General features: G+C 46.3%; 1 protein-coding gene across 2 annotated transcripts in view; it reads left to right on the top strand.

Annotated features, from left to right (window-relative positions):
- Nucleotides 1-375: 375 nt before the first annotated feature.
- Nucleotides 376-14,815, top strand: part of LOC149324130 (atrial natriuretic peptide receptor 3-like) — an 81,723-nt gene continuing 67,283 nt past the window's right edge. For both annotated transcript variants that reach the window (XM_089496806.1, XM_089496810.1), the window contains exon 1: nt 376-1,268. In XM_089496806.1, coding sequence (XP_089352932.1) covers nt 452-1,268 — 817 coding nt within the window. In that variant the 5' untranslated portion in view covers nt 376-451. The remainder of the gene's footprint in view (nt 1,269-14,815) is intronic.

Below are 14,815 nucleotides of genomic sequence, written 5' to 3' on the forward strand. Positions count from 1 at the left end.
GGGAGATCCACACCCACCCACTCCCCCCCTCCTCCTCCTCGTAGGACCCATAGTGACTTTGCTCCAACTACTCTGAGCCAGACAAACTTTCCCCCTCCATTCCGGCTTATCATCTCCTCCTCCTCCTCCTTCTCCCCGGATCCATACCGACCCTGCTGCCCCTCCTGCTGGGATCCGTATCAAAGCCCCCCCCCCCTTCTCCTTTCTCCCTCTCCAGAGGAGCCATACCACCTTCTCCCTCCTCTTCGGATCCATACCAGCTTCTCCTCCCCTGGACGGACTTTCCCCCTCCTCCTCCTCCTCCTCCTCCTGGGTCCGTATCCACTTTCCCCCCTTCCTCCTCGGACCCATACCAACCCCGACCCTCCTCCTCCTCCCCTGCTCCTGGCCGGATCCCTGCCGGCTTCTCCTCTCCTCCCGCCTTGGCATCCCCCGCGCCAGGGCCACCGCCATGCCCCCCTTCCCTGCGCCCTGGCCGCCGGGCTTCTCCCGCCGCCTCCTGCTGCTGCTTCTGCTGCTGCTGCTCCTGCTGGAGGCTGGGCTGCTCCTGTCCGGCCCCGCCAAGGCCAGCCGTCCGGGGGGCGCGGCCGGTGCGGAGGCCGCCGTGGAAGAGGAGGAGGAGGAGGAGAAGGTGCTTCGGGTGCTGGTGCTGCTCCCGCAGGACGACGGCTACCTCTTCTCGCTGGGGCGGGTGCGGCCGGCCATCGAGTACGCGGTGCGGAGCCTGGAGGCCAACGGGAGCCTGCTGCCGCCGGGCTACCGCTTCCGGCTCTTCTACGAGGACTCGGGCTGCGGGAACCGGGCGCTCTTCAGCCTGGTCGACCTGGTGGCGCTGCGCCGGGAGTGGCCGGACCTGCTGCTGGGCCCGGTCTGCGACTACGCGGCCGCCCCGGTGGCCCGGCTGGCCTCGCACTGGGGGCTGCCCATGATCTCGGCCGGGGCGCTGGCGGCCGGCTTCGGCGCCCAGGCTTCCTCCTCCTCCTCCGGCGGGGAGTACAGCCACCTGACGCGGGTCTCGCCGGGCTACGGCAAGCTGGGCGAGGCGCTGCTGGCCCTCTTCCGCCACCTCCGCTGGGGCCGGGCCCTGCTGGCCTACCACGAGGACAAGGAGCAGAGGAGCTGCTTCTTCGCCGCCGAGGGCGTCCACCTGGCCTTCCGCGACGCCGGCCTCCACACCGACGACTTCGCCTTCCAGGAGGAGGAGGAGGAGAGCGGCCCCAAGTACGCCGAGGACGTGGCCCGCGCCCTCCAGGCCAGCGGAGAGAGAGGTGCCTCAGGCTCCCCGGGGCTATTGTTAGCACGGCCCCTGGCAGGGAGAGAGGGAGGGAGGGGGGCTTTAGTTCTGGGGGCAGCGGAGGAGAAGCCTCGGGGTGGGAGCCCCAGGCCCCCTTTCGGGTGTGTTCAGCCTGGAAAATAGTGATATGAAAGCCCTGTTGAAGTCTTTGAAGGGAGGCCAAGCTTGTTTTCTGCTGCTCCAGAGAACAGGACCCGGAAGAGTGGATGCAAGCGCCAGGAAAAGAGATTCCAGCTCAACCTGAGGAGGAACTTCCTGGCAGTCAGGGCTGTTCCTTAGAGGCTGGATGGCCATCTGGGGGGGTGCTTTGACGGAGAGTTCCTGCATGGCAGAATAAAGGGGTTGGACTGGGGGGCCCTCGCGCTCTCCTCCAACTCCAGGGGAGTCTCCTCCTCAGCTTTGGGTCTCCCTCTCCCGCCCCGGAGAGCGACCCAATGGCCCTTCTCCAGCCCCAGGCCTCCTCCCTCCCTCGGGCGGCGAGGCCAGCTCCCCTCCGGCGCTTTCCCGCGTCTTGGCGGCCGGTGTCTGGGAGGAGGAGGAGGAGCCGGGCAGGGCCTCCTGGGGTCGGGACTAGCCGGAGCTTTGGTTGGGTCTTCTCCGGCTGTTGGGCGGCTTCCCTCTTCAGGGAAGGGAGGGAGGGAAGGAGGGCCAGTCATCCCCCCTGGAAGCAGCCGGGCTTTGGGCTTTGGGGCAGCGGGGCTGGGCCGGAGGAGCATCTGTGGTGCTGATGATGCTGGAGGCTCTGGCTTCACGACGACGCCTCTCCCGTCTCCTTTTGGGGCATTTTATCCCGCAAGGTTTCCTCTTCGCTGTAGAAAATAATGCAGCATGATCCCGCTTTAACTGCCTCTGTCTAGTCAACAGGTGCAGCTGGAAGCCAAATCTCTTGTGCAGCACTTCCAACCGGTCAAGGGATCACAGTTAGACTCTGCTATTAAGTCTACTGCTATAGCTATTTTCCTTTATTGTTCCCATCCCTTGTTCCGGGGAAAAGTGACAGTGGATTTAGAGCTGATGACAGGAGTCTGGGATGTTCAGTTGCTGAAAAACCATCTTTTTTAGAAAGCAAAGGGTGCAAGGAGACTGGAGGAGAAACAAGTATTCACCAGGCTAGTCCATATTGAATGCTTAGAATCAGAATTGGAGGAGACCACAAGGTTTGAATCCCTGCTCCACTGTATGACTTTGGGCAAGTCACACTCTCTCAGCCCCAGAGGAAGGCAAAGGCACAGCCCCAACAACTCTTGCTGAGAAAACCCAGTGATAGCTTTGCCTTAGCATTGCCATAAGTCCAAAATGACTTGAAGGGACGCCACCACAACAACAATCCTCTAAACACTTATACACAAAGTAAAATAAGTTCTTTTTAAATAGCCGCTTTCAGGGTTCTGAAATGATGTGGACACTCTGAATGAAAAATGTATCATCATCACTAGCCAATAATTGTTCGCAGTGATACTCTTGAAATCCTAATATACATGGCATTCCTAAATGGTATAGAAATGCCTGGTGGGGAGGAGATAATTTCCCTGAGAGTTACAGTAATCTCCCTCAGAGAGCGGTGGAGTCTCCTTCCTTGGAGGTCTTGAAGCAGAGGCTGGATGGCCATCTGTCGGGGATGCTTTGATTGAGAGTTCCTGCATGGCAGAATGGGGTTGGACTGGCTGGCCCTTCTTGCGGTCTCTTCCAACTCTATGATTCTATGAAAAATGTGTTTCCTTCCCTATAATAACCGTGAACTTATTAAGCAACAAAATGACTGAAGAGCTCTGGAAATGGCCACTGTGCTATCTGGGCAAGTGCCAATATCAACTAGATGGGAATTAGTCAAAGAAATGAAGGGTTAATCTCAACAGGGCATCCTCTGGGTGGAGCAACATCAAATCCAGCCTCTTTCCCTCTTACTGTTCCTCTGTCTGTCCTATCTTATGAAAATTTATATCTTATGCATCCCTAGCAAAATTCTAATCTAGTGCGATTTAATTTTGCCTTCCTCCAAGGTATTCATCTTTGTTTTGATTCTGGGTGAAACCATTTCCATTTTAAAAATAAACTTTCTGAAAGATTTTACTCAATTTCTTCTTCAGCTCCAGATGCCAATGTTACTTGATAACTGGGATGTGTCGCACCCACTGTCTTTCCAGATCTGGTCATCTTCAGGGCAGAACACTTTCCCCATGGCAGTGTATAACTATAAACAGAGATTAGGTTCTTTTTTTTAAGTTGATGGGTGCTGTACACTTTTGTTCAAATTATTACATAATTGAGAGTGTTATGGAATAAGAATGGTCACCCAGTTTTCTGTTGCTGTGAATGGATGGTCCAGTAGAAATCAAGGGTTCGGTTATATTACAGTTTGAAAGAACTGTAGACTGTATGGATTTTGTTGTTTGGATGTGTGCAGAGATAGAGCTGGTGTAGCCTTAAGCATGGGTCAGGAACTATAACTGACATCATCTTATTTGTAGGCTAGGTCATATGCTGGCTTTGACTGATGGGAATTGGGAGTCAAAGGAGTTTATCAGACAAGGGAAATTGGAAGTATAATCCAATGGCAATCCGAACACAATCATGGGAATAACGTTATTGCGTGATAGACCACCACATGCAATTTTGGGCAATGGGAAGTCAGTCCAAACACAATCATGGGATTTCACGTTATTGCGTGATAGACTACCACATGCAATTTTGGGCAATGGCAAGCTATTTTCAAGCAATGAGAAGTCAGTTCGAACGCAATTCAAATTCACGTGAATGCATTTTGGCCCCACTTTCTTTTCATTCGAAATTAAGAGAAATTCCTCCCGTGTGATAAACTCCAAAGAATATGTAAAGGGCCACAGGTCTCTCACCTCTGGCTTAGGCTCTCACTTTAAGGAGTTCAAACTTTAGCTCAGCCATGAACTCAGTAGCTGGTCTTAAGTAAACCAAGAGTTGAATAGATGCAAAAAAACATTCAGGGGTAGTTGTGTTGGCCATATAGCAAATCAAAGAACATCCAAACAATGATACTGTTATTGGGCCAACTAAAATGCACAATACACAAGTTGCAAGCTTTCGAAGCTCCACTGGTGTTAAAAACCATACAGGAGAAAAAAATTGAAGATGCTAGTCATAGGCCTGCATTTTGCTGTCTTTATTCTCAGATGGCATGAAGGGGTATGTCTTGCCGGCTGGAACCTCCTTCTGGCCATGTGGTTACTGGGATTCTCCAAGTCCAGGACATTTAACAAATTCCTTGTGGAGACATATTGAATTCCAAAGGAAGTATCTTTTTGTGTTGTAAATGGATGTTAAATTTCCTGGACTTTGAGAATCCCAGTAACTAGAAGGATGATGATGAAGAAGAAGCCAGTGGAGCTTCGAAAGCTTGCAACATGTATATTGTGCATGTTGGCCAGTAAAAGTAGCATTGTTTGGATGTTGTTGGATTTGAATAGACGCTGTCTTCAGTCTGTAATATGGGGATAATAATACTTGGTTGCTGTGTGGATTACTGTGTAAGCAAGTATGCATGTGCTGCATTCTAAAGCACTAAGCAGATACTAAGCATGAATCCTTTTTTATAGTTTGATTTTCTGCTGGAGCATTTCCTCCTGCTGCTCCTTTTGAAGTAATGAAGTGAGAAGGAATTGCTTGGAGTGATTAGTTTAGAAGTAGAAATTGAATAAATGGAAATTACTTGCATGGAAACAGAAATTGAATTAAATTACCATACAGCGTTAGCAGGATGCAATGACTTGAGTATTGGATTAAGATTCTGTGGGACCAGGGGTCAAACCCTTACTTGATCATGGGGAGCCATTGAGTAAAGTCACGCTTGCTCAGCCTCAGCGTTAGACAATGGCAAATGCCCTCAGAATAAATATTCCAAGAAAATCCTGTGACAGGGTTGTTTTAGAATATCCATGAGTCTGAAGTGATTTTTAAGGCATATAACAATAACAACAAATTCAATTGTCAAAAGTGTTGTACTGTAGTTCAAGTTCAGCATGGTGCCTAGACTGGCTTTGATTCCGTGTAGCCTATTTGCAAATGGGGAAATTCAAATCCAAAATCCAACAGATATTCCTAAACTACACAGACAACCACCAAATATGTGAAAAATATAGCAAGTACATTTCTATACCACTTATCAGTGCACTTAAGCACTCCCTAAGTGTTTTACAATGTGTAAGCTAATTGCCCCAACAATCTGGTTACTCATTTTAGCAACCTCAGGAGGATGCAAGCCTGAGTCAAGCTTGAGCCCTTGGCTTGTGGTTTGTGAGTGAGTTGCTGCAGTACAGGCATTTAACCACTGTGCCACCAGGGCTCATATATCCTATTTCCAGATATCCTGAGAACCATGTTTGTGTGTTGTGTGTCTTCAGGTCATTCAAGTGAACCTATCACAGGTTTTTTGTGGCAAGATTTGTTCAGAGGAGGTTTGCCATTGCCTTCCTCTGAGGCTGGGAGCATGTGACTTGCCCAAGGTTACCCAGTGGGTTTCATGGATGAGTGAGTCTCAGGTCTCCAGAGTCATAGTCCAGTACTCAAACCCTTATGCCATACTGTCTCTTTATACTACCCTCAAATACTTCCTGTGTCCTGTGTTTTGAGAGGGACTGCAAAGGAATATGGAGCTATCTGGGCATGTTGTAAGGTGCGTGGCCCACAGAGGACCTGGGAAGAGGAATTGCCCCTGCCTCCCAAACCTGTTCCAGTAGATGCTAAAGTAGGCCATATCAGATGAGAAAACAAAAAGTGAAGTGTGTGGGTTTCATCATGTAGGGTTGTCTGTCCCTTTTTACATGAGATGTCCCTTATTTGTGGATTGGAAAGCTTTTCCTCTATTTTGAGATGTGGGTCCTTCATAAAGACAGAAATGTGTACATCACATAATTTATGAATGTAGGACTATAAATTTTACAGAGATATGCATGGCTAGGTTAACTGGTGTCAGTATTTGTTAATTAGATGGTATAGTATTTAAATGGTATTTAGCATGGCTTATATCTAGGCTTGCCATTTCCCGCCTGGGGGCGGGACTTTCCCAGTTTGGGGCGGGTCCGCACAGTCCCGCCCCAGTTTGGCCCTGCCCCGGGATTGCCCCCGCCCCCGGGCGAGATATGGCAAGCTAAGGGAGGCTTTCCCTCGCAGCTTGGGCCAAGGCCTGCAGGGAAAGCCTCCCTGAAGGGGAGGAGTCCCCCCCCGTTTGGGCTCCGCCCCCGCTGAGGGCGTGACCCAGGCCGAGAGGGAAAGCCTCCCTGAAGGGGAGGAGTCCCCCCCCCCGCTTGGGCTCTGCCCCTGCTGAGGGCGGGGCCCAGGCTGAGAGGAAAAGCCTCGGAGGCTCCTATTCAAAGGTAGGACACAAAAAAATGTGTCCTACATTTGAAAATTTTGTCCTACATTTGTCCCGGTTTGGAGGTCCTGATGAATGGCAACCCTATTTATATCAGTTGCCTTATCTTGAGACTAAGCAAGATATTGCAAAAATGAATCCTGCTAGGAAAGTGCCCACATACTAAACCATGAATGAGTTAACTCCAGAACTCCATTCCTCTTCTACCATCTCCAAAGTTATGTTCCTGTCCCTGCCAGAGCCTCATTTCCATTTTCTGTTTCTTTGTTTATATTTGCCAATGAAGATCTGGCCAGGATTTCCCCTTCTTGCGCTTCCCACAAAATCTGACACATCCAAAATGGTATTATTTGTCCATAGAGATGTTGGACGAAGCAACATTTTTTTCCTGAGGCTCTCTTTATTGTTTTCCCATTCTTTTTCAACTGTTTCTTGTTTGTGACTTTGAGGCTGACCATTCTCAGTATGTGTAGAGTCTATTTTTTGTGGTGTTTCCTGTTTTTATTCAGGGTAGGAAGTTGTTCTCCAGCAGGTCATACTCTTACGGCTTTTGGACTCCTTTGGTTCAGCAAGGGGTAGCAGGAAGCAAGGATATTAGATTTACAATGAATGGGGCGGGGGTTGCGATGTACTGTACTCCCGTCAAGTTTCAGACTGAGACTGGTGGAATGTTCATTGCAGCTTTCTTTCTAGAATGAGATGACACACGTATCATCACTTTCCTAGAATACATTTTAACATAGAGTGGTTTATTCCTGCATGTGCATTCACACTGATCTTTCCTTCATCTCCTCTGAAGACTCACAAGCAGTGAAGAGCAAAAACTTGTCCATAGATAGTAAAAGGAATGCTATAGATAGAAGAGCGGGGGGAACGTAATTACTTAGAAATCAGCCTGCTTTTCAAGATTTTCAATTCTAAGAATGTGAAAAACCCCATGAGACTACCCAATAGGAAACATTGGATGGACAGCAACAAATCTGATGCTTAACCTTTCATTCTTTTATAGTGACTCTGAATATATTAAGCTGCTGAGGGATGTTTTCTTTTGGCCCGGTTTGAATAGTGAGTCTCTTCCCCCTCAACCTTGAAGAGGTCCCATTGAGTAGTGCTTAAATAACAAAGGCATTTTGTATAAGCAGCTTTGGGGGCAGGGGTAGAGAGGGAAAGCAGATATGTTACCAACTCTGGTGTTAATTCAAGAGTATGGTCTTCCATTTAGCAAAGTGGACACATTTTTTAGAAAGCTGATTTACAAATTCTGTGCTCCTGTAATGCTGCCCAGTTGTTATATACAGGACTGCAACAAAATATCTGCATCAAAATCAGTAAAATCAAATGTATGACAAAACTGGAGCTCTATGATTGTCTCACATCCATTGAGTTACAGCTGAGTTAACCCCAGTCACTAATAAATGGCTGAAATACAAATTTGTTTTCTCAGCCAAAGGGGAAAATGAGTAAGGAGAGCTGAACTTCCTTTGTGCCTGCTGCTTACCTCCCCATAGCTTCTCCCAACAAGTGCTTTTCTCACCGATGGTATTATTTTTGATGTTAGAACTCAAGAGGAGAAACAGTCCTTCAGAAAGAAAGACTGAAGAGAGATAAAAGAGAAGGTATGAGATATTAACATCCTCCACTTGCATGTCCTTCTATTTTGCTACTTCCGCTTCATAGGTGGTTGGGGCAGAAACTGAGTTTAAACAAATGCATCTGCTACCACATGTAATCTGAGCCTCAGGGTGAACCTACATGTCATGTAGAAGCATTGTGGGCTATTAGGATATCTTCCATTTTTCTTTAATTAAGTACAGGCACAGAGAAGCTTTATTGTTACAACAGCCTGTGGGGAGGGGAGATTTATCTTTTCACTCCCCAGATGCTGTGGGTGCAGACAGAAACTTTCATGCAGGTTGTTCTCACTAGGGGAAACCCCGTGTTCTGAATTGAATCCAAGGAGTGGCGTTCCTATTAGGATCCGATTTAAACCTAGAACGGTTCTAGAGTAACCCGCAATCGTCCCCACTACAAATCGAATCGTAGAGCGGAATAAAATTTTGAATCGAGTTTTTGTCATTTAACGCGCGTTAAAAAAGATGTAGGGTCTGACCTTCGTTTTTCCCTTGATTCGAGTTAGGAATCGGAGCATTTAGATAGGAACGACAGCCTGTGAAATCGGGTTAGCTGGATGGGAGGAGCGGAGTGCGATGGGGCAGGCCTTGGGGGAGTTGCCCTTTCTGTCCCCATCCGTCGTGGCTGTCGCCATTTTTGCTTCCCTCACCCCTTTGTCCGCTGTGGTCTTTCAATAAGAGATAAGGATTATTTTTATTTTTTATTTTAATGGTTTACAGGCGCTTAATCTCTTCAGCGCTTTAAGCGCCTGAAGTCCCGGCTGCTCAAGCGCCTGCATCTGCCAAAGGAGTGCAAGGCTTCCCCCGGTGGATTGCAACCTCCCCTCTGTGTGGGGAGAGCCCATTTCTAACGGAGGAGAGGCAGGAAGGCAAGCCTCCTCTCGAAGAGGCATTCCCTGCCCGCTTGGGCTCTGATCTCGCCCAGGCAGGGAAGGGAAGGCTCCTCGCGAGGAGGCATCTGATCTCGCCCAGGCAGGGAAGGGCTCTGATCAATGGGGGGGGGGGGAATAGAGCCTTTCTCCCTCTCTTTCTCAAACGGAATCTGCCTTCCCCTCCAACCCTGGAAAGAGAATCTTTGGGAAGAGTGCTCCCTCCCTGCTTTTCCAGCAGCCTCCTTCATTGATCTCTGTGCTCTCTGAAGGGATTCTCCCTGGCTGTCTTGGGAGACATCAAGAGGGGATGCTGTCCTGCAAAACCTATCCCCATAGTTTCTCTGGAAACAGCTTGGGCTCCTCAAATTCGCTTTGTCAGAAGCCTCTCCCATTGATCTCTGGGCTCTCTGAAGGGATTCTCCCTGGCTATCTTGGGAAATGAAATGGAAACGATGCCAAAAGTTAAATCGCTTCCAAATATTCCGGATTAACGTTACGTCATTCTGACGTACTATTGATTGACAGCCCCAAATAAGGCATGGAGGAGAAGAATCGATTTATTTAAACACCGATTTCATGCCAAGTAGGAACGCTTGCAGGTAAAAACTTCGATTTAAATAACCAGATGGGAATGAAGAATAACGCGTTTCGGAACGCGAGATAACACCAGGGTTATTTTGAATCGGTTTTATTAAAAACGTATTTTAAATCGTTTCAAATATTAAGTGGGAACAACCCCATAAGCTTCATAGATGTGCCAGGTGGTGGTATTTTCTTCTCTGTTAGGACTAATGGAGGAAGGAATACACCTCTCTGCTCAGTATGATCCTGATCATTGTCGCAGAGACGCTACTCTTGTAACTGATTAAAAACAAAGTCTAAATGTAAGCATACACTGTTGTTTCATTGTAATTTATAGTTTAATTCTTAATTAACTACTCATTGACTGGCTTTCTCACATGCAGTAAAAACAGGTAAGCCTTATCTTTTCTTAAACCACATTGTGCAAACATAGGATCAAGTGAGCTTCTCAAATTGTACTTCACTAGGAACATGGCAAAGTAGGAAAGCCAGTGTGGTGTGATGGTTTGAGTGTTGGATTATGACACTGGAGAATAGGGTTTGAATCTCCCCTCAACCATGGAAACTCGCCAGGTGAGTCAAACTCTCTCAGCATCAGAGGAAGGCAAAGCAGACCCAGGACATTATCAGACAAGGGAAATTGGAAGTATAATCCAATGGCAATCCAAACGCAATCATGGGGTTTGATGTTATTGCGTGATAGACTACTATACGCAATTTCGGGCAATGGGAAGTCAGTCTGAACGCAATCATGGGGTTTCACGTTATTGCATGAGAGGTGATCACATGCAATTTCTGCCAATGGCAAGCTATTTTCAGGCAATGGGAAGACAGTTCGAACGCAATTCGAATTCATGTAAATTCACTGAACTAGCGAATTCACGTGAATGCGTTCTGGCCCCACTTTCTTTTCATTCAAAATTAAGAGAAATTTCTCCCGTGTGATAAACTCCCCACTCTGAACAACTCTTGTCAAGAAAGACCCATGATAGTTTCACCTGAGAGCACACAACAATGACAAAGTAACTAAATCCTATATTAAGGCTCAGTACTGTATATATAAACTGGAAGGTTTGGGGCCAAGTGGCATCCATTAAAAGGTGTTGCATAACCTTTATTTATTATTTATTTCATCTACAACTCAGTTTACCTCCACTGAGCTAATGGTATTCATGTCCTTCCTCCTGATTCCATTATTAACTACCCAGTGAGGTTGGTCAGAGAGAAAGAATAACTGACCCAAGGTCACTAAGGGGCTGTTCAGACCACCCCATTTAGATCCAGATTGGGGCCGCTGCAACTGCACACCATGGCCCTAGCTGGCCTTTCTGCAGTGCAAAAAGGAGCTGCAAAAAGTGGCTCCTTTTGTGCCCTGGAAAGGGCACCGTAGCTGCTGCACTGTGGCTTTACGGTGCTCCTTTGGTGCTGCATCATCTAAATGCAGCACCAAAGGAATGCTGTGATGCTGAGCATCATGTGATGCAGCTTGCGGTGGCACACCGCCATGATGGCAGAATCGGGGCATGCATCATGTGGACTCTGCCCCCAGGCCAGACTTAATGGCCAGTCTGCACAGGCTGTAAGTTAATTTTATAGTTCAGTTGACACTTGAACCTGGATCTCTCAAACCATGGTCCTATACTTGAATAGTTCACCACACTGATTCTTTAGGTGACCGCCCAGATGAAAAGAGGGACAGAAAAAGATCCCTGATAGTGTTGGCAGGACTTACCAACAACACATATTGAAGTTTAGAGATTGGGACCATGTCTCTCATTTCTCATACATCCGTTCACACTTTTAAATTGAAAGCAAGTTTAATTATAAGTGAGCAGAAGGAACAAGCAATTCAAATATTCTATTATGGACAAAATATTTAGCCATTTCTTTAGAATCATAGAATCATAGTGTTGGAAGAGACCACAAGAGTCATCCAGTCCAATCCCCTGCCATGCAAGAACTCACAATCAAAGCATCTTCAACAGATGGCCATCCAGCCTCTGTTTAAAAATCTCCAAAGAAGGAGACTCCACCACTCTCTAAGGGGGTGTATCCCAAAAAATTTCAATTTCAAATCTTTCTTTCTTTGTAACCCATTTTCATATAACTGTAGTCCTTGTTATTAGTTCATATTATTACTGCTTTATCCTATTATTCCTGTTTGAGTCACATGAAGTTTAATTGTAAAATGGTAGGAGAGAGAGAAGGAATGCAGGTCTGATTCATTTTTTCACAAGCTTCTGCGGATTTAATATGATTACTATAAATTTTTGATGTATCGTGGTGGCAGTTTCTGTAATTCTCCCAGACCTCTTTTTGTGATAAGAGTTGGCAGCACATTTGAGTTAACACAGAATGCTTCACAAGAGGAATGGGAAAGGTGGAATATTCTTAGGTATGTAGAAAGAACTCTTCTCTTGGCAGCCTCATCTCCTACCAGTATTTATCATATGACTAGATCTATTTTAAAATGCTTTCTCGGGAGGTGGGGATTTTTTATTAAATTATTTCATGGCCCATCAGAACTACACTGTTTTCTAGACTGTGTAAGCTTGGGGAGGTGAGCAGGAGATGGTTATACTAGGTGAAATCTCTTAATTAGGTTCTGTACATTCTTAGCTAGTTTAAATATTGCTAGGGAACTAACTATTCAACTGCTTCTTTATACAGGATGAGATCATGTTCTAAATAAAGAAAACTGATAAGAAAAGGGACATGTCTCCCCAGCAAATAAGGTCACCTACAATAGGGTCTTGCCTCCATCTGCCCAAGAAGACAGAGACTCTTACTTTTAGGCTTGGAAAAGAGAAAGACTCAGCAACTGAGCTCAGTAGGCTCAGGGACGTAGCCAAGGGGGGGGGGGTTCTTGGGGTCCGGACCCCCCCCCCTTCCATTAGAAAAATGAATGGTGTGTGCTGCTGCACCGCCGCACTCAAGCCCCATTATAATGGTGGCACTTAGTCTGGACCCCCCCCTTCCTAAAATCCTAGCTACGTCCCTGGTAGGCTGTCTGACAAACAAACAGCCATGATAGTGTGCATTGCACATAGAGGAGGCTAGGATAATAAAGTCAAACTTGGATTTATTTATTATATTATGTATTCTTCTAGGGTGCCCACAATCGTATCCTTACAATAACAGCCCTAGCGGATAGATTGGGCCGAGAGTATGTGACTGTCCCAAGGTCACCCAGTGAGCTGCATGGCTGAGTAAAGACATGAATCTGCTGCTTCACTGACATTCTAATCATTAGGTCACCCTGACTTTAGATATACACAGTCTAGTTTTATTATTGCACTGGTCATAACTTTCCCTCCCAATCTCCCAATTTGAAGAGAACTGAAACTACACATTCTTAAAACCAACAAAATATGTGAAGATAGAGGTGAAGGGGAGGGCAGATTTTTGCAAAGAGTTGTATGTATAAATTGGGTGTTAGGTAGATGTCATGAGTATCAGCGCAGTGCAGTGAGGTTCTTATTCTTCAGGGACAAAGTTACCAACATCAAGAAGCTGAGAGACAATGGGAACTTACAGGGGTTTGGTAGGGAGATTGATTTGCTTGCAAAGAACTTTAGTGATTTTCCCAAGGCAAGAATCTTGTCACAGGAGGACATCATAATGAAGAAATGGGAAAGAAGAGATGAACTGGTGGTAGGCCATCTGTAAAGGACACAAGTGTTAGAAATCTAGTTAAAAGGGATAGAGGTGTTTTGTTGTCCTGTTTAACCAAACTGGATATTCCATGATGCTTGTAAAGAGTTTTGGACAGACTCAGTGTGGTATATATAACCAGTGACACTGAGGACTGTAGTCAGCTGCTCCTAGAACCCTACTTTAGAGGTCAGCCTTCAGCACTAATTGAAAAAGAAAACTAACACAGATGTTTAAAACCCTCAAGGTTGTAGAACAATTTGAAAACTGATTTTTAATTTGGGATGCCCCATTTCTGAGGAACAATATTATAGAACAAAATGATAAATGCTCTGTGTTTTTGAAATATGGATAGGCAAATTCTTTCCTGACCTGGTGTCAATCTTTGGATGTTTTGAACTATAGTTCTCATGTTTGACCATTACCCATGCTGGGTAGGACTAAGGAGAGCTAAAGTTGTCTGCTGCCAGGACTGAAAGCATGCAAATAAACAGAAGCTTAATCCAAATAAACTAGAAGGACTATCTTTGGGTAGAATTGTTGATGAGCTAATTTTGGATAGCACATACTACTTAAGAGAGAACTATCAGTAATGTCTTATCACCATGTCTTGATTACATTCCTTTTGGATTACTGTAATACACTCTCCGTGGGGCTGCTCAGAAACTTCAGCTGGTCCAAAATGCTGTAGCCAGGCTGTTTGACGGGCTGTATACAGGGATCGTGTGATCCCCCTGTTGAAACAGCTCCTTTGGCCACTGGTCAATTTCCAGAGAGAATTCAGAGTGCTGGGTTTTGAAGGCCTACACGACTTGGGTCCAGACTATTTGAAAGACTGTGGGGTTGTACAGACTGGCCATTAAGGCCAGCCAGCCTTGGAGTGTGGCATCCATACAATGCAAGGGGTGGTGCTCATCTCCACTACTAAGCCAAAGAGCCAGCGTTGTCAAAGACAACTCTGTGATCATGTGGCCATCATGACTGCACAAAACGCAGTTATCTGGCCACCAAAGTGCTACCTATTTATCTACTTACACTTTTACATGCTTTCGAACTGCTAGGTTGGCAGAAGCTGGGACTAGTGACGGCAGAAGCTGGGACACCATCACATGCCAACCTTGCGATCATCAGAGTCAGCATCTTAACTGCTGAGTCACTATGTACCTGTACTGAGAAAAAGACAGGGTATAAATTAAATGTAAAAGCAAACTAACAAATATTTTAATTGAGTGTTCAGGTGACAGCTGGATCCAGAAGTGCTTTTCCCTAGCTCAAGCTTTCCTGTAGTAGACAGAATTTTCTTTGATCCCAACCAGATTGGATTCCTACAGTATGTAATGTGCTTTGAGAAGTATTTTAAAATATGGGGTTTATGGAGAATTCACTATTAATGTGAACTGCCCAGTCTTGTGATTGCATAAAACCACTCTTGTACTTT

Source organism: Sceloporus occidentalis, unplaced genomic scaffold, assembly GCF_023333645.1.
Source record: "Sceloporus occidentalis isolate IW3139 unplaced genomic scaffold, rSceOcc1.0.p SCAF_1, whole genome shotgun sequence".
Lineage (NCBI taxonomy): Eukaryota > Metazoa > Chordata > Lepidosauria > Squamata > Phrynosomatidae > Sceloporus > Sceloporus occidentalis.